Source organism: Mytilus californianus, unplaced genomic scaffold (genome assembly GCF_021869535.1).
Source record: "Mytilus californianus isolate M0D057914Y unplaced genomic scaffold, xbMytCali1.0.p SCAF_1, whole genome shotgun sequence".
NCBI classification, from domain to species: Eukaryota; Metazoa; Mollusca; class Bivalvia; order Mytilida; family Mytilidae; genus Mytilus; species Mytilus californianus.
The window spans coordinates 98,845,350-98,866,890 of record NW_026262581.1 but is presented as its reverse complement, the minus strand read 5'-3'; the positions used below and the strand labels follow the sequence as shown (position 1 = coordinate 98,866,890).

Genomic DNA, 21,541 nt, shown 5'->3' with positions numbered 1-21,541 from the left:
ATATAAGTAGTTGTTACGTCTTGCTCCACTGATATTCAAGTCGAATAAAAATTAAATGTACATCAGGAATAAGTTTAAATTAAAATTTTATTGAAATAGATCCAAAGCTGCGAGAAGTATGTATCAATTTTAATTTTTTGGGAAGGTCTGTGTGTTCTAGATGAAACCGCAAATATGATTTAAATAAACATTTTAGACCCGTGCGCAAAATTAGATTTTAAACACAATTGTTGTCTCGTTTATTACTTACCTGATTCTTTTCAAGTTTCGCATTTGCAACATCAGTTAACGTGCGGAATGTTAAATGCAAGGATAAAATGCGCAATAATTGCTTTAAATTCCATGATAAACGTATTGGTTGCAGTTTTGACGTCCATACATGAAATGTTTAATGTACCAATGCACGATGTAAATGTCATTCTAATAGATATACAGATATATATCATACCTAAGTAAGACCTCCACAAAACTAATTCAACTCGTAAACATGTTCATGAGTCTGTTACAAGTCAGGTACATCTTCTGAAGTTGTCTTTAGTTATTATATACAGTATCGTAAAGTTTTTTTTGGTAATTTGGGTAATATTGCGTCAAAGGCAATTCGTTGATCGTCATTGTTGAATTGAATCACAACTTTTAATGACACTGAGCACTTATTTATAGTTGAATGCCGTATGTTGACCTCTAAATGTAGTTTTATGTGTCGCTGAGCTGTGGTCTATTAGACGTATACCCCACCTAATGTTTTGCACCAACTCAAATCATTATGAACTGTTAGATATTATTACCTGGCCAGAGCTTAACATTTTGGTGTTGCCATGGCGACAGCAGTTTTAACTGATGAAAATGGGATATTATTTCATTACCAATTATTTCATAGATTTGGGTTTTTTCCATTGTTGTGTGTCCATTGTCATGTTATTGTCTGATTTATATGCATATGTCTTAGAAGTCTTGTTATAACGTTTGTTGCATTATAGAGCACATGTGAGATTTGCGTGCAAATAATTTCTTTAGGTTGTTGGAAAATATAAAATACTTATGTACTAGCTTATCAATCCCGAAAAAAAGAGCGACTAAATCAGCATTTCCTCTTTTCGTCACTACAAGCACAGATTGCAGGATGAAATTTACACTCAAGCGCTTTGTTAAACGATATGCATATTTACAGTATAGTATTTTAATTACTAGTATACGATATAATATGTAGGAGTGAAGTCCTTCTTCTTTCTTTTTTTTCCTGTTTTGATTAATATGCCAAATATTTGCCAAATTTATTGCCATAGGGAATCTAATTATAATCCTTTACTATTTTGTGAAGTAAATTGAAATGTAACTTTCATTCTTCTTTTGAACTGTAAAAGTTTTAGTCCCGTCTATATTTGTTCTAAGTGCTATTCTGTGCAGTGTCATATCATGTAGTTAATTTTTTGGCTATTTTGTGCAATTGCTGATTGTTCTTATCACAAAGGCTAAAGTCTGATAGAAATACCGTGTAACAGTAGTGTGCAACATTTGTTTTAGTATATCGGTGGCGTTTTGGTAGGTACCACGTAAGTCTTGACATAGACTAAGGTATTTGTTCTCACACAAGTCTATTTTCAAATTACCGAGTTTGTTTCCAACTATGTACTTTTGCCAAAGAGAAGCAGGTCCAAGATATGATAAACAGTGGTCCCGGACTACACAAAGCAAATTGTGCAAGCATGGTCTATTTTACGGAATCCGACAAAACTTTTACTTCTTAAGTGCATCACCCATTTATAGTCAAAAGGGGTTGCAAAATATGTGATTATGAGTGGAAACTTTATACAGCTTACGTACATTAAAGTATGCTCCTTCCATGAGGTTTGAAATGACAAGAAACAAAGACTGTTATCTTAACGATATTTCATCCTGTGACAATATTTAAAAACTGGAATTCAATAACTTGAAAATGGACTACTGGCAAAAAATAACAATTCGCAATAAAAAATATTGATATTTCATTTACGTTTGAAACCTTAAGATATTCCAAGAAACAAATTAATAGGAACATCACATGGGTCAATCTGATTAAAATTCAGATCTATGGTACTTCATATGAGCATAACGAAATCAGTGATCTATATTTTAATTAGATTACACATGGGTATGAATGAAAACATTCATCCATATTTAATTGTCACTAAATGTATGTATGTGTGTGTTAAAAACTGTCAATTAATAAATGTTTCAAATTTGCGAACACTAGTATTTAATTATAGCAAGGTTCATCGAAACACATATACACAAATATTCTCGTAATCAAAATCATTCCTATTAAGCCATATCACCGGGTTTATGCTTACATGAGCAACACGACGGGTATCACATGTGGAGCAAGATCAGCTTACCCTTCCGGAGCACCTGATATCGTCCCCGATTTTTTTGGTGAGGTTCGTGTTGCTCAGTACTGTGTTTTGTATAGTGTTGTTTGACTCTGGATCGTTTTTTTTTCGGTTTTTATTCGCCCGTTTAAGGGACGTATTATGGTATACCGTTGTCCGTCCGTCCGTCTGTCCTTCCGTCTGTCCGTTTATCGTCAACATATCGGACAATAAAACCAATGTGCATGAAACTTTGGTGAATTGTTTATATCGATTGACGTGAGCTCAATGGCGCAGCTCTTCATTTGTCATGGCGGTGTCAGTTTTTTTTTCGACGAATGTGTTTGAATGTCCCTTTGGTATCTTTCGCTTCTTCTTTACTATTACTTAATAAAATGTTAGTAATTACGTTGAAATTAAAAAAAATGTCTACTTAGACAAGTAGATTTGCAAATAAAGGCAAACATAGTTTGCTTATAGTCCAGTGTCAACTTTAAAGGAAAGAACATTACTTTTTGATAGAAACGACTGAACACTAGGACTATGGTTAAATATTCAATGAATTCATTTACATTTCGTTTTAAAATTTCAATGAAGGTCATTATCTTATTATCATACTTATATTACACTTTCAATAATATTTAGCAATTTTTGTTCGTTTGTGAAATGGGAGCTTTTCCTTGGAGCATTGTTATAAAGGGTTGTTTCTGAAGTCAGACAAGTTAGGGTAAAGTGTTTTCGTCTTTAAATTTAGCAATTCATAAAATGAAATATGAAGTAATAACTCACCATTGCAGAACTCAAATAGAACAAGAGGTGACATCACATATATAGTTGAACTTGTGCTATCTGTTGAAACGTGCACTTGCTAGCTAAGAATAAATAGGGAACATTTTATACTAAGTTATATTTATTTCTTTAATTTCGTAAAATTTGGACAATAATGACTAAAAAAAATCATAGTGATACTAATTAACATTTTTTTCGAAAAAGTGTAATAATAATTGTTAAACATTTCCTGTATAATTCTGTACACAATATTTATATGCGCGCGTCACGTATTTGTGATGCGTTTCATTTTGGTATGTTAACTTGATATTGGCTTTCCAAAATCGTATTGTTACATGTGCAATTACTTAATCATTTCATAAATAAGTTTGTAAGGAATATACATTTGTGGATGCAAAATTAATTTGTTTGTTAGTTTCATAAGACTGACTCTTTTTCTTTGATTGCACGAACATTTTAAAGTTCTACAGTCAAGGCTTTTTTTTAGGAAAATTGCATTAGGTTCTGATTTAAAGTGAAATAGTATGTACTACAGTGTAACATTTTGCTTGCTCATACCATTTATTTACTTAAGACTTAGTTCGCAAATTTATGTATAAAATGTACATATTTACTTAAAAGGTCTTTTAAAAATAAATACTGTTCGTCAAAATAAATACCAAAGTTATCGGTTTATCATTGTCAGAACATCAATGTGTATTAATTTATAATATAAAAAATCAGTGGCCTGCTTAATAAACCAAAACAAGAAACGCGCCTAAAGTTTAGCTCAGTTTATTCATTGAAGTAGTCACAATATTTAGTGCTAGGAATATGGTAGAAGTGTGTCATTTGAACTTTAAATGGATCTTTAATCCAAACTTTATAGTGGCATTATCATTCCAAACTTGATAAATACGCTCTGGAAAATATATAAAGGGATTTTCGGTTGATGATAGACCATTCAAAAATGATAACAAAAAACCAAGAACACATTTATTGCCTTAAACTGCACAAGCCAGTCCACATTCAAATAAAATATGCCCTACTGGTAAGTTTAATAGACCATTAATCAAAGTTAAGAGTTTTACTTACTAACATAAGATCTTATAAAAAATAATCGTTCCGAGTTATTCAAATGTACTATTAAAGACATTATTTAACCTGTTAAGGAATTATTTTATCTATATGATTGAATATATAACATTGTTTTCCTTCTTCAAATATAGGTATACCAACACTATCATTAATAGCTCAAGTCTCCCTGTTCACTTAATGCAATTTTTTTTCTTGTTTTGTGTCTTTTTCGGTCATATTTTAAATTTAATATGCATTAATACCAAACTCCATTTAGAATGGCATTTAGAATGGGTAACTGAGTATATTATACTTGCATTTCAGTACGTGCTCAAAGATTTTTTGAGTAAATGCCAGTTTACTATACTTTAACAAACGTTATGACACTGTATAAAATAAAAGAGGGCATAATTCTTTGATATAAACTCACCATTTTCACATAAAGCGATTCTACATGACGATTCGCAGGTAAGCGACCACTGAAACACGACTGCTGCCAAGTAAAACACAACATTATAATGGTAATAAAGAGGACAGCGACGAGGATACCTAGTGTAAACTGTAGCTTACGACAAAGATATGCATACTAAGTACTTCCGTGTCTGTTGCTAAAGGCCAACGATTAAAAACTGTGCAAAAAATTGGTCAATAACCCATACCATATGTTTAGAAAATAAATTCAACCCACAAATATGACAAAAAACCTGCTCAACATAGGCGTATGCACGCTTAGTTATTAAAATAGCATCTCGTGACACAAATTTGTCTTGTTGCATCAGGAAATAGTTAAAGGAAGGAGAAACCATTGTATAATCACATTTGATACGTCGATGTATCAATAAAGCCCACGAGGAAACAGATCTACATGCCAATACTCCTCAAATTGATGGCCAAGATATACAGCAACATCATGGCTAGTTGGCTGCAAAACAATCTAGTGGGCAGCGAATTCATATGTTGAATTTTATCACGCAAATGAGTAAACTGCTTTAATGTAACCTTCTTTTTTCTTAGCATTAATTAATTCGCAAATACTGGCAAAATATCACGCTCATTGTTTACTTTGATAAGCCTTCGGAAGTTTGAAATATTGTATTCTAAAACTTTGAGATATTTTTTAAATTTTAAATTCATAATGTTTGAATGCAGAATCATTAATAGAATTTAAAGTTAAAGCCAGTCGTGCCAGTAATGATCACAATAGCTTGTTTTTCTTCTTCTTTTTCATTGGGAAAACCGCATTCACTATTAACCAAGTACTAATTAAATTCAATGAATAACTGTAAGATCGATTAAAACATACAAAAAGGTATATCGTTATCCTCTAAGGGCAAAATGAAATGAATCTCGAATAATATTTATTCAAGCACGCGTAAGACTTATTTGGTACCCACGAGTTCCGGTGCTCCGTCAAGTATATCGTCTTTTGTAAATTGATTAATAGCACTATAAAACGTTTTAATGTTTTATTTAAATAATGTATTCCTTCCTCCGATTTATAAAAACATCGTTGAAGATTACGCAAATCGCACCTTCATGAAAACATTAAAAAATATTAATGTAGGTAAGGTGGTGTTTTAAGTTCTAAATCTTGATTTGAAAAGCAAGGATGATTAGAGTATAGCTAGTCCCGAGAATGCTCTGGCGTGTGAGAGTCCCTCTAAGGACTTGCTGAGGTCCTTTGTACGCAATTGAATTTTTGTTGTTAATGTCAAAAATTCAATATCATGAGAATATAAGTACAAACTCATTAAAGTAACCAGGTCTATAATTTATAACACAGAACATGAACACATATTTGTTCTGTATTCGGCAATGTAAATGCATGGCCCCTAGAAGGGACCAGACACTATCGTATCTACAATAAACAATGTTGAAGCGATTACAGTACACTTTTGTATTTGTCTGAAGTTAAACCTTTCAATGCGTTCTTAGAAATTCAGGTGCAAAGGTACTAATACTTATTTTCATTTTAGATAATATTAAAGCAATCAATCACTGGTTTATTGGACATAACAAATGCATATTCGAGACGAAGAAAAAAGTATAATAGAAATAATATTTTAAATCGCAAAAAACTGAAGAAACCACACTTTTGCTATTGCTTTTCATCTTGAATCTTGACAGGAGGTTTTCATTAATGAGCTTAAAAACAACCATTACGTATTGTCAACTTTGTAAGTTATCAGAAATTATGCAAAAAATAAACTGCATTGTACTTAAGATCTCATTCACGAATACTTATATGAGTTAAATGCGCCATATAAGAGTTGCAGACAATAAAAACACGTGGTTGGTAAACAAAGTATAGCTATATATTTGTTACAAATGTTAGAATATACAGACGTTTGTGTTCCTGTAAAACTATTCACATCATTAGCATGACTTGCATACATCTTCTCGTTTAGATATAAAGCATAAATGACTTTTTATTCTACTTTTGAGAATAATGAATAAAGCGGCAAAATGTATGAAACTTCCTCTTGTTTTTTCTGTATTAACTTTTCCTACATCAAGCCTCTGCATGGAGTTTTTGAAGACGTATTTTTGATTTTTTGTTTAGTATTTCTTATTTTGGAAATAAGATGTTATCTGACGACTGACCTCAATCGTTATTGAGTATGTGATTACAAGTGCTCGAAATTGACCACATTTTTATTGATATCCGAAAAAATGCAAAATGTACATGAATACTCAGTACGAAAGCTTGTAAATGAGTTATGAATATACCCTTCTTTGTAGTAGACCGACACGATGTGTCGGCATTTTATCGCATTAGCCCATACGGTATCTAAGGAGACAGCATTCTGACTCCAAGCCGGACGTAATTGTTCTTACTTCTAAATGTGGCGTGCTTCGCGGAGTAGCATTAAATACCAATTTTAAAGCCTTTGGTTTTACCCAGCCGGTATTCGAAACCATGGTATTCCACATGCACTCAAGGTGAGCACGGTACAATGGAATTATCGAGGTGTTTGGCACTTTTTTATTGCATGATTACTATTTGTCTAGAAAAACCTTATTCATATTTTGTTTAGTGAACAAAATATTTTTTTTTACATGTATGCGATTCAAAGATACCCGCTGCAGTGCGTATTTAAAAGTGGTGGAAGGATTTTAGCATTAACGGTATCAATTTTACTGCATCAGATACGCATTTCGACAATTGATGTATCTTGAGTAATGCTCAAGGTCAGAAATATTTAATAAATAAACAAACATTTATCAGCATTATATTTTATATTTCAACATTTTGCACCAATTTGGCCGCTAAAATCATTGTGAATAAATAATATATAACAACATAACATGACTGTGATTCAATTTTCATAGTAAATGCCTTGTTTGACAAGAGAACACAAAATATCACATGGAAAAGTTCAGAAACATATAAGCACCAGGATTTCATAGCTTTCTGCCTACTATTCAGCATGGCACGTCATACGGATTTTCTACAAGTCATCAACATTTGTACACTCTCACAGTTATCAAAATAAATACTATTTCTCGTTCTAGTAAAATGAAATCATACGTGTTTCATTATTCGAAATTTGTAAGTCCCCCATCCCTTTAAAAAGCTACCGTTTACTATCATTTTCAATGTCTATGTTTATGCATATACATTATACAAATGTTAAGTAATTGTGCATGTGTTGGCGTTTTCTTTTAAAATGATTTCTCCGTTTTATTTCAAGGGCGAAAAAAGACTTTTTCTAAAATTACTTATTTTCTTATGAAGACATATTATCATGTATTTAAGCGGTTAAATAACTCTCGAGCAAGTAACTCTTGCAAGTCAACACAACGTTTTTATCAGCATTGTGAAACATAAACTTCGTATTGACTGAGACTAAAGTTTCCAATGTGACACCTGCTGCTTTCGCCATTGGAATTCTAGTGTGGAATCTAGCGACTCTATTTAAATACGGTTAAGGACAATTTCAGATGAGCTATAAGATATTTTCAATTAAATGCCAGGAAAATTAACAGTGAGAATATTATTTAACAAAACTGCACGGTAGTCCAGTAAGACTTGTTTTTGTTCTTTAGTTTAAACTAAAAAGACTTTATTCATAAGTATTCACAGACTAGTAAATGTGCTTTAAAACACAATAAGGAGCAGAAAGACCTAAGTTTTGGCACGTTCGAATAATAATATATCTTTCCCTTCAAAGAGACATTTGTTCCTTTAAGGGGTAACCTGTTGTCATGGAAATAAAACAAATGGTAACTTTCATACAATACATACAATACAAACACACAAAACATTAAATAAAGCAATAAAATTGGAATTGTAAAAAAAAATATGGTAAATGGAATCATGTATTACCCAAGTATTTCAACAAACGACACATAAATAAATATATATGGTCCCTATCACAGACAACAGTCTTTTCCTGAGTCAAGCACATTTACAATCCTCTACAACCATATCGTCTAAATCCATAAAGGCATACTTCCCGCTCTCTTCTTTATGTAGTATTGTAAAAGGGCTAAGTTTACTCGGAACACAACATGGAGGTGAAAATGTCGATGGATTTTTCATGTGTAGCAATGATTTAATTCCTGCGAAGGTATTTGCCATTTTAAATCGATGTGGACATTCGCCATCACAGTAATAAGCTTCATAACCACTTGGTCGTATTATCCAATTATCCCAACCAATGTCAGCAAATGATATGTGTGTTCTAAAACGACAACATCTGTTCTCGCCATCACCTTTCACACAATCTCGTCTGCTAGTAGCAGTACTAGCTTGTCTTTTTTCACGTCCTAAAATCATCTTTCGATAGCTAAATACTTCTAATACTGGTTCCATTCCGTTTTCAAAATCAAGTCTGAATGCTTTTCCAGATGATTTCTTAGAATTTATTTTCAGAACTTGTGAAATGTTTGCGGTGAAAGAAATAGTGATTCCAAACTTTTCTGTTGGGCTTTCGAGCCAAGTTCTTAAAAGACTTGTGATATCTAAATACACTACATTGGCATTCGTTGGAATATTTGAGAACACAAATTCATTGGTTAACAAATTAGAAAATTCATCCGCATTGTCTGAATGAACTTTAATTTGTGCAGTTAAATTGTTCGATTCTTTTAAATCAATTTTAACATGTGCACGAGAAATGATGGTCTCCATGTGTGGATCTTCTGGTTGTTTTTCTTGGATGTCATAGCTCAGAAATAGATTTGCGGCTGTTGATTGCTCGTAATCTGGTTGGATTTCAAAGGAATCTGCAAAAAAGAACAAAACAATGTATAATTACAGTTATTTTGGTAAGAAATAAAAAGAAGGTATATTCAGGGATTTTTTTTTATAGACATTCCCTTCATAAGAACTTCAATATTGTAAATTTATTGCCAATTAAGTTCAAAATGGCGCTGGAACGTCAAAGTGAAAATAGCATCAATAAGAATAAAATATATACTTCTCTACGTCAACGATTACCTGTAATCAGTTTTGTATATGTATTGAATAACCTTTTAAGCATCCCCATTAACCCTTTAAACAATGATGCGTTCATTTTAAATTAAGTGTCAATGTATTTAATTAAAGGCGATTAAAAAGTAGTTCGACATGAAGAAATTAATATCTTTAACAGATAGCTCTCTTCAATTTAAAAATTCTGTGAAATAGCTTTACGGTAATAATCACTTTTTTTTAATTAGTACTATTTGTAATAATTTTGATAAAATGCAGAATGCAATTTGATTATGGATGTTAAAGGATATAATGTGCTATATTATCGAATTTCCTTTGTAGAAGGCATACCTTTTGATTTATTATTATTATTCCTCTAAGTCAACCTTCGAATATACAAGTACTTAAGAATATAATTTCTAATTTAAAAATAATTTAATGGACAAACTTTGAAACTGTTAACAATTGGCATACATGCTCTATCTTCAATATTCTCTAACTTCTAAGTTTTAATATTCGGTCTTTTTAATCATTTACAAATATTTCCATTGAATCCTTCTATGTGCATTATAGAAAACTGACCAATTTAGACGTTTAACCTTAGCCCTGTTAAGAAATTATTCTATAGACAATTTTGTTGAAATTAAACGATATAATAAGTATGTTTGAATAGAATATATGCTTGTTTCGGTTCGTTTAATGCTAAATGATATTGAAAGTCATGATTCGTATGTAGTTCCATTCATTGTCAGAGTTTGTCTTTTTCAGTCTGTCTTATTCGATTTTGTTTATAAAACCACTTGCGTACCTATTCATATATACAATTTAAATTTCAATATTTACGTTTTTAATTTTCCAATCTTTGAAATTGTAATGAATCAAATAAGCGACAAAAGTGTACATTGTATTTTAACATAACATCGCAGTACAGAAAACGAACAATCGAGTGCGACCCAACAAAAGGAACATCGTGGGCTAATCTGAAATGTTCAATACCATTACACCAAGATTTCTGTAATGAATTACGATCTTTGCCAAAAATGAGTAAAATGAATTGAATTGACTGTCATTTACTTTTTAATAAGAAAATAATCAGTTTGCTTATGGTTTCTTTGAACCGAAAGCTGACATGTTTTGAGACCTTAGTATTGTAAATAAGATCTTGCGTACATCTTCTGATTATTACTCTCGTGTTATTATCCCATTACATGTAAAATACACAAACCTTTTCGCGTTTATTAAGAATCATTTGACCGTAAAATATAAAAGAGTTAAAGTTTTAATTTCATATTTTCATGTTAAAGAATTCTTATTAACATTTGAAATATGTTCTCGTGTTCAGTTTTGGTTATGATAATACGGCATAAGCGTTGACATTTAATTTGAATCTGCTGCAGACTTTGTGTGACGATTAAAGTTTGCCTTTCTGCAGTGATCGCTGTTGAATACAACTATTATGAAAGGTGTTTCATCTAGATTTGCATTGCAATAAAGCACGAAAAACAGATATTTAATATCCCAACACGTTTTTTATTTGCATATTTGACTTATTAAAATACTGCAGCATTTCACAGACTTGTCGTAACGTAAAAATATTTCTATCAAACAAATCTAGTACATCAAAGTTATACCCATAAAATGAGATATGGGGGTAAACCGAAATTAGACAGCAAACCAACAATACAAGACAATCCATGATGAGCATAGAATGCACTCTGATGGTTTAAGATACAGCCAGAATTTGATTTGAGTTACAAGTTGCTAGTATAAATAATTGTATAACTAATCAAAATATGATTGCATCAATTATTTCATATAAATTTCATAATTGATTGGATAACATAAACAAATGTATAAGTATATAATTGGACGTCTTAACGTGTATACAACAGCATACCAGTATATTCTAAGATCATCTAATATAAGTCTTCAATAACAGTTGTTCCAAACTTGATTTATGGTTCTACAGTTCTGTATAAAGACGTAAGCGAAGCTAATATTAAGACTTTACCTTTTGGTTTATAAACATTGGCAGTTTCTGGGTAACGTTCTTCCTCTATATTCATTCTTCCTTTTATATGTTCTTTATATTTCCTAATCATTGCTCGCTGTTCGTGTATGCTGCTATTTATATTTCGTACTACAGGAGCTTCCTTATATCCAAGTGAAGTCAATAGTTTTTGTTTGAACACTTCAACTTTCGGGTCGGACACACTGCGAGTTGGCTTTGCTAAGATCACACTGCTATAGAGGAGAACACTGACAACCAGAGCTAAGGTACAATCAGCAAGGCTCATATCGCGAAGCAGGGTCGCCAATTGATGTGGTGTCGTCACTTTGACTTTGTATCACGAATTTCATCCAGAGTTTATATAGACTGTTCATCGTAATATAATTAGAACAAAGGTAGTACTGTCTTTACACCATCGTGGACTTGACTGTAATATAGCAAATCTGTACCAAGGAGTTGACAAATTCGCTGATAGGTGTCATTCCTTGATAGAAGGCAGTCTTGTCACGCCTACCGGTAAGACATTTAATTCATTTACACGTGCTTATGTTTACTTGTACATCAGGTAAAACATTCCTCCAATGGAGCGTGTTACAGGATTCTTTTTGGTTGGTTGACACTTGTGTGACGTAAATTCATTCATGAAATACTCGGTTGTTGAGATGTAATAAATATATAAGTAAAGTGTGGAATTCAAAGCATTCCAAATAGCACGCGGGCAAATATATACAATTTATTTGGGAATTCCTTCGATCTATTCAACAAATCGTTTTATTGCTTATAAGTATTAGACAGACTTCAGATGAAACAATATAAATAACAATTTGTTCATTCTGCACGGCTTATCCCCAATAGAAATAGATGTGTAAATAAATAAAAAAAGATGACACCACTCAAATGCAGTCATAAAATACGATTCGTGTTTAATGTTATTCACGATATAACAGATACAGGTAATTCATTAGAAGAGTATTTAAAGCCCATTTTAACAAACTATAACGGGCTCAGGTATTCATTCAGGTACATATTTCAATGAAATAATATTACATACGAAATATCTTCAAAAATAATCTCCTCGCGTGTTTATCTGAAATTAAATAAACAAAATTGTTTGATCTCAATAATAAAAGCACAGCTCGTTTTATTAACACGAATTTTCAACCCAAGAAGAGAGTTGTATTGCAGAATGCTATTTAAGGGATGAAACTGAGCAGGTCTAGTGTCTATTTAGTTTGATTTGCCAGAGAGAAAATTCTATCGATGTGACCTTAATCAAAGAAGAAAGAAATTAATAAAATAGTCGTTAAGATGATTCCTATTTACACCTAGAGGCAATACAAAAAGGTTTAAAATGTACAGAACAAATTATTATTTTTTATAATGAAGAGTAAATTATTACTTTCGTTTGACACACAGCTACAGATCAGAAACATGTACATATGATAGGTGTAGAATAAGTACGCAATAACCTTTCAGGTAACATGTACCTGTCAACTTCTGAACATTGTAGTGTATCTATGTACGATGCATACAAATTTCAATAGCTGAAATAACTGCACATGTCCCTTAAATAACACTCTGGTAACGAATAATCAAATGGTAATTTTAAGGCACCGACCTTACATCTTTTGTAATGGAGACATGTTTTTTATAGGAACACATATTTTTTTTTCGAATTCAAGATCAAGGATTCGGTTTGTTATATGATGGGAAATCGGTACATTACAGGATGGGCAATTGATATGCTGCAATTGTCGTTACCACAATCACGTTCTCTTCTCTTCGAATTAGACCTACCGAATAAGACTTATCACCGCATTTTTTTCAGAACACGAGCATCACGACGGCGGTCATATGTGTAGCAGGATCTGCTTACCCTTCCGGAGCACCTGCGATCACCCCGGTGTTTGGTGGCGTTCGTATTGCTCAGTGTTTAATTTTCTATGTTGTGTTTTGTATACTGTTATTTGTCTTCTGATCGTTTTTTTTTTTCTTGCCATGGCATTGCCAGTTTGTGTTCGACTTTGTGTATCCCTTTGGTATCTTTCGCCTCTATTTTACAGGATAAATAATCGGTATGATATAGGATGCAAAATTTGTCATGATGTTATAAAATTGGAAATAGGTTTGTTACAGGATGGTAAATTATGTTACAGGATCGAAACTTGGTTTGTTATAGGAGAAAATCGGTATCTTACAGGATCGGAAAATGGTATGTTATAGGAGGAAACTGGTATCGATATCGGTATGTTAAAGGGTTTGAGATTAGTATGTTATCGAAGGGGACATTGTTATGTAACATGTTGGGAATCGGTATGTTACTGGATACTACATTAGCATGTTACATGGTGGAAAATAGGCCTGTTACAGGATGATAAATTAGCATATTACAGGTTGTGAAATCGGTATGTTACAAGATTGGTAATTGATATATTATTGGATAATAAATTGGTGTGTTACTGGATGGGGAATTGGTATGTTATAGGATGGGAAACAATATATTACAGGAAAGGAAATTGGTATGTTATATGATTGGAAATTGGTATTTTATGTCTAGGAAATAGGTATAGTACTCAATAGGAAATCAGTGTGTTACAGGATTGGAAATCGGTAATCGGTATGTTACAGGACGAGAAATCGGTATGTTACAGGACGGGAAATAGATATGTCACAGGACGGGAAATAGATATGTTACATGATGGGAAATATGTATGTTTCAGGATGGGAAATTTGTATGTTACAGGATGGGACATATGTATGTTACAGGATGGGAAAGAGGTATATTTTTTAAAACTTGTTTATATGTTGTGCTGTTTTACCACCGTCCCAGGTTTGGAAGGTGTGGCGCCAGAAATATAAAAAAAAAGAGATGTGGTATGATTGCCAATGATACAACTCTCAACAAGAGACCAAATGGCACAGAAATTAACAACTATAGGTCACCGTACGGCCTTCAACAATGAGTAAAACCCATACCTCAGTCGGCTTTAAAAAGCCCCGAAATGACGAATGCAAAACAATTCAAACGAGAAAACTAACGGCCTGATTTATGTACAAAATAATGAACGAAAAACAAATATGATTTACAGCAGCAAACGACAACCACTGAATTACAGGCTCCTGACTTGGGACAGACACATACAGAATGTTGCGGGGTTTAACTAGTTAGATGGCACCAAAAACATGTTTAACCCCGCTGCATTCTGCATGTATGTGCCTGTAACATGCTAAGTAATCATACTGTAGCACGTTAAGTTATTATACTGTTACACACCTATTTATCATCCTGTAACATACCTATTTCTCGTCCTTTAACACATCGATTTCCCATCATCTTACATTCTAAGGTATCATCCTGTAACATAAAAATAAGAAGATGTGGTAGGATTGCCTATGAGACAACTCTCCACCAGCGACCACATGACATAGAAGTTAACAACTATAGGTCACCGTACAGCCTTCAACAATGAACAAAACCGATGCCGCTTTAAAAGATACTGAAATGACATATGTAAAACAATTCAAACGAGTAAACCAACGGCCTGATTTATGTAGAAAACAATGAACGAAAAACAAATATGATATACAGCAACACACGACAACCACTGAACTACAGGCTTCTGACTTTCGACAGGCACATACAGAATGTATCGGGGATAAACAAGTTTGTGGGCGCCCAACCTTCCCCCTAACCTGGGACATTGGTGAAACAGCACAATATATGAACAAACTATAAAAATCAGTTGAAAAGGGCTTAACTCATTAAATCGATACAAAGCAGAAAAACAAGTAACAAATTATTACCCTTTTTGTGTGTAGGAAGATAGACAACTTTCACTCTCTAACATATACGTTTTATCTTTTAATACACATGTAACGTATAACGTAGATTAATATGACTAAAAAAGAACATCATTCGATGATAATGTTTGCTTTAGTAAGAATGAGTTATGGGCGGGGGGTTACATTAATATGTTGATTTATAGATATTATTTGTTGAGAAACGCATTTGGTTTACAGTAAAATTGATACCATATACTTATTTGTTGAAATGTTGGTTTACAGTAATATTGGTGCCGTTATATCTGTAGGGTCGATACCTCTGCTGGTCGACTGTTAGTCCCCGAGGGTATTACCAGGCCAGAAGCTAAGTACTTCGGTACTGACATGGAAATTTATCATATGCCGTGATAAAACTAAGGAAATTAATCATTTAAAATTAAGGAAAGTATCTCCGTAATCCTGGATAATCATAGGTCTGGTCTATGTTTCTTTTGAATTTCAACCAAAGACGAAGAACTGGATCTTCCTTCACTGTATTGGATACCTATACTACATAAGTGTCCTTACAAACAACGTTATATTGCTGGTTCTTCCAAGTGCTCCACGAAACCTCTTTCTAAATTATTAACATCAATTCTATCAGCAATCAAAGCCTGGCTTTAAAGTTATTGTGAAACTACCTATTCTGGAGGTCGCGTGAATTTGATCTGGATACTAAAAAAATCCAAAGTTCTTTTAGAGTATATACAATCTAAGGCTCTTTCATCTTGCAATAGTATTAAAACACTTGACTTTTCTACACTTTACACAAGTATTCCCCATTCCAAACTAAAAGACAAATTGAAAGAGTTCCTGCTTTGTTTCATAAAAATGAATAGCCAACGTAGATACAAATATCTTGTCTTAGGGAGTGATGATAAATCGTACTTTGTAAAAAATCACTCCGACAAAAAATTACCTGAAACTTGCATTATCAAGATGCTTGATTTCTTGATTGACTACATATTTGTTACGTTTGAAAGTCGTGTTTTTCAACAAACAATTGGCATTCCTATGAGAACCAACTGTGCTCCTCTTCTTGCCGACATGTTCCTTTATTCATATGAGGCTGACTTCATACAGGAACTTCTTAGAAAGAAAGAAAAGAAGTTAGTAGTATCATCTAACTTCACTTTCCGCTATATAGATAATGTTCTCTCACTAAATAATTTAGAATTTGGTGACTACGTTGAACGCATCTATCCCATCGAACTTGAGATAAAGGATACAACAGATACAGTTAAGTCTGCCTTATATCTTGACTAAATCTAGAAATTGACAATGAGGGTCGGTTGAAAACAAAACTTTACGACAAAAGGCAAATACGCGAATTGTTTGTTGTTGCAATTTTTGTTATTTCAAAAATGATATTTTCACCCAAAAATTCAAAAATCGATATTAGAACTTAAAACTTTAATCTTAAACATGGTCTGCTTAAAATTTTGAATGCCTTTGCAGATATTTGAATACTTAATTCTCATCTTCGAAATTAACAGTTTTTCCTATTTATTATATTTTATGATAAATTGGAGTTCAAACTTGTGTATCATTACTTTTGTTGACTAGTATATAAAACCAAGATTTCCATGTGGTGAAGTTGAAACCATTCCTTCGTAAATTTTACGCACGCCATCACGAGTTGGTTGACCGTTATGAAATATCTGTTTCACAGATGACAACGGATATATTCCACTTGTCGTAACTATAATCCCGTCCCCTTTTGCCCGAATGTGACCTACCAAATAAGACTTATCACCGGGTTTGTACATACATGAGCAACACGACGGGTGACATATGTGGAACAGGATCTGCTTACCCTTCCGAAGAACCTGATATCACCCCCAGTTTTTGGCGGGGTTCGTGTTGCTCAATCTTTAGTTTTCTATGTTGTGTTTTGTGAACTGTTGTTTGTTTGTTTTTGTTTTTTTTTTCTTTTTTAGCCATGGCTTGTCCGTTTATTTTCGAATTATGAGTTTGAATGTCCCTTTGATCTCTTTCGCCTCTATTTTAAGCACAGCTCTGATTTTCTGTCCGAGTTTGATTATACTTTTGTTCCTTTTCGATTATATCAACTGTGCAATGTTTGTAAGGTTTTGGATTTATAGATACTTTGTCCTCGAGCATCACCGGTGAAAAAACTATTTGCCGAAATGCGCATCTAGTGTAGTAGAAATTGGTATCGTTTTATGTTATTTTAAGTCTTTTCGTAATGCACTATATGCGTTCTTTCCATTTTGTCGTCGCTGATTAATAAGTTTGTGAGCATATGAAATGAAATGTTTACTTTTGCATTTTTTGGGGAAATTTAAAATTCTTAATCAAAGGAGCCGCACTGAAATAATTTTGTTCATGTCTGTAGACAAGGACCTACATAAATAGTTAACATACTATTATAAGTGACTGTACTTTTTTAGTGTTTTTTCCTTAGTTAGAGTAGGCTTTAAATTTTCAGATGCACTAGTATTATTGACTAAATTGTTTAAAAATAAAAATTATTGTTTTAGGTATATGTTACTGCGTTCAGCAATTAAGGCTGTCGATAATGACTGTCCCTTAATGTTTATATTGATTAAATGTGAAATAGTTGAAATAAGACACATGACATCAGCTGGTCAATATTGGTAATATATTAAAATACCACAGTTTTTCATACATTTATTTTTTTAGATTATCTGAGAAAGAAGCAAAAGACACCAAAGGGACATTTAACACGTCGAAGAAAAACAGACAAAGCCACGAAAAAAAACAACAAAAAACGACGAAAAGACGAACACGTCCACAAAACACTGCATAGAGAACTAAATAAAAAACGGTTTTCATCACCTTCCAATTATTTCGTAGCATTGTTCACAATTTTTTTGGCCCCATTGAAAAATTTCTTATACAGCATAAACATACTTTCATTAGTGAAGATAATTATGAGTTCAATTCATGTTCATTTTATATGTGATTGTGGTTGGCTACGATGTTGTATTTTGTTTGACCCCAAAGGAGTTGTTTGGATGTAGAGATAATGCTATCAGAGATTCTAACATCTGCTTGCAAGACCATTGATTCTGATGTGACGGTGGTCGACCGTATAGCCGTGCGGGGTGTATGGATATGCAATCTTTTCTGGTTTTATTGTGGACATGGATCCAAAGCAATAAACTATATTTTATTATTTTTTTGACTGTTTCAGGTAAGCTTTCCAAGTTACACCAAACAAAATGTCCATTCTTATTGAAATATTTCCAATATCATGGACATATACAAATCTCAAAATCTATCAAGTGTTGTTATATATGAATAAGAAGATGTGATATTTCCAACGAGACGACTATCCATGAAGACAAAAATGAAATGATAACAATAAACTGGTCAGTGGTTGTAATGCGTTAGCAGAGATGGATACTTTTGTACATTGGCCTATCATATTTACCAAAGAGCTTAAAACCTGGCACTCCAAAAGCTAATCTGGTTGCAGTTTAATCTTAAACAGGAATTTAGAATGTATATCCTATTTTCAAAGTATCTTTTCAAATCATCGGTATATTGTCTTTTAAAACGTTTGCAATTCGAATGTCTTTGTTAAATAAATTATGACTTCATATTCATTTGATAATCGTGGAATAATCTATACTTGTTATCTCATGTACATAAATAATGTAAGATTGAGAGTCTTTTTTTGTTGTTGCGAAAGTGTGTCATTCGATTATGACGTATTAACCATCAGTGATTGATAAGTTTTGTAAAATTGTAATGAAATTATAATGCACGTGTGTAATTGATAAACTTATCATCGACGTAAATGGAAATTTATAAATACTTGAAAACCTCTTCAACCAAAATGGAGATCATATGTATTTTAATTACGTCAAAATCAATAAGTTTTTAACAAAAAAATAATGGAATATTGAGCAAAATGCCTGAAACTAAATTGTCTGACTGAATTGTAAATTCAAAGAATTTGTTTCTCTTGGTATTAATTTTTTTATACATATCAGTTTAGAAAATTTTAATGTTCATATTTTATTTATAGAAAATGTATACAAGTAATACCTATAAACAGTCTTAACCATTACAACCACAATGCGACAAACCAAACAAAAACATCTATATGTATGCTATAACTATGCTCTTCAATTTCGTGTTTGATTTCGCCTTAAATCTTTTTTTATTCGAGCTCCACTGATAAGTCTTTGTAAACAAAATACTCTTCTGGCGTAACAATATATAAGCCTGGTATATTTGAGTTTTTACAACCAACTGGTCGAAGCCACTGCTGATGGACGTTCATCTGCGAGGGTGTAATCATCCCAGTAGTCAACACTTCTGTGTTAACATGATTTATTATTGATATGGTCATTTCTGGTTAAACGTTTTGAATTATTCAAAACCTTAATTAAGGTTTTTTACCCCATGCATAGATATTCTTAGTCGTCTTTGGAACAATTTTTCGGAATTTTTGGCTTGCAATGCTGTTCAATTTTGTGATTCTTGTTGATCTAGAAAAAAAAACCGTGAGAAAAGACACAGAGGTGGCAATAACAATTCAAGTCAAATAAAACAGGCAACACCATGGTCGAACAAAAACTAAAGACTGAGCAACACGAACCACACAAAAAAACAGGGATGAATTCAGGTTCCCCGAAAGAGTAAGGTAATCTTTCATAGTTGCCCCAAACACAATGTCAACTCTTCCTGAAATATAACTATCATTAAAGACTAGTGACATATACCCGTTAACAGTTTCAAAATACGCAAAGTCTATTAATTATTATTTTACATAACAAATGAAATGAATGTGTATTGTTGCCAATGAGAAAAATATCCATAAAGATCAAACTGAAAAATATATGATCAATAACAGATTAACGTAATACCTTATATTTAAGTTATGAAGGAATTATGTAGCTAACATTGTCATGAGACATATAAAATAAAGTATTGAAACTATTGGTAAATCTTTAAAGCAAAATTATCGTTGGTCAGTGGTTATCATGAGGACACAGAAGTGGCAACTGCATGGTGTACAGTGTCCCTTTATTTTAACCAAAGAGCTAAAATGCTGTAAAATTCAAAAGTTGAATCTTAGACTTGGACAAGCCTTTTGAATGTATGTCCCATCATTTGCTTCAAAATATATTTTCGATAAATCTCTATTGTCTGTTTAAGAAGTATGACATTTTGATTTTTTAACTATCTTTGTAACATAAATGAAGACTAGATTTCTGAAATAATTTTGGAGCGATCTCGTGCCATTTTCATGTACATGAATGATGATGTTAGATTGTGTGTTTTTTTTTAATTTTACGATACTATATCATCCGATTATGACATATCAACCATTAGTGATTGATAAATTTTGAGATCATAATTATTCTAATTACTTCAAAATCAATTAAGTCCAGTTGTGTAATTATACATTTTTTTACCAAAAAATCATGAAATATTCAGCAAAACGCTTGACTCATTTCACCAGTCAGGTCGTTGGTTTTCTCGTTTGAATTGTGTTCACGTTATATTATACTGGGACCGTTTATTATGATATTATTACGTGAGTATTTCTGTATTGGCCTTGTTATTGGTCCGAGGCTTGCTGTATTGGCCTGAGGCGAAGCCGAAGGCCAATACAGCTGGCCGAGGACCAATAACAAGGCCAATACAGAAATACACGTAATAGTATCTTTATTAATTAACTAATACAGTGTTACAATATTTTTTTTATTTCATTTCACAAGAGATAAACATTTTTACCTTGAAGGGAACTATCCAAATCTCAGTTTCTTTTTATAAGATGCAATATCTAATGATCTGGTGCCGTTTCCAGGTGTCTTCAGCATTTTCTCATCTGATGAATTTTTCTACCCTTTCCAGTCACTATAAAGTGTTACAATTTAAATTTAGACACAACACATAAATAGTAATTGGAAAGGTACTGCCATTGCATGTGTTATGCAGAAACAAATTGAATATATTTTAAAAAAAATAATGTAGGAGTTGAAAATGATACAACTATCCATAAGCCAACTGACCAAAGAACGAAGATTTGCACAATTACAGGTCACCCTTCCAGAATGCATATGCCTGGTTCGGGTTTAAAAATAAATGAGA

At 32.5% G+C, this 21,541-nt stretch overlaps 1 protein-coding gene across 1 annotated transcript; it reads right to left on the bottom strand.

The window, feature by feature from the left end:
- Nucleotides 1-7,414: 7,414 nt before the first annotated feature.
- On the bottom strand, nucleotides 7,415-12,058 carry LOC127727040 (growth/differentiation factor 8-like). Its single transcript, XM_052234443.1, has 2 exons — nucleotides 11,624-12,058; nucleotides 7,415-9,425 (listed from the first exon to the last, which is right to left on the bottom strand). Exons 1-2 carry the CDS (start codon nucleotides 11,907-11,909, stop codon nucleotides 8,596-8,598), a joined length of 1,116 nt encoding a protein of 371 aa, XP_052090403.1. The 5' UTR covers nucleotides 11,910-12,058; the 3' UTR covers nucleotides 7,415-8,595.
- Nucleotides 12,059-21,541: the final 9,483 nt, after the last annotated feature.

What these genes read in the sequence shown, in the direction of transcription:
- LOC127727040 (XM_052234443.1), bottom strand. Translation starts at nt 11,909, where the DNA reads ATGAGCCTTGCTGATTGTACCTTAGCTCTGGTTGTCAGTGTTCTCCTC. An exon ending in CAATGTTTATAAACCAAAAG is followed by an intron (nt 9,426 to 11,623) that starts GTAAAGTCTTAA and finishes TCTTTTTTGCAG; the next exon opens with ATTCCTTTGAAATCCAACCA.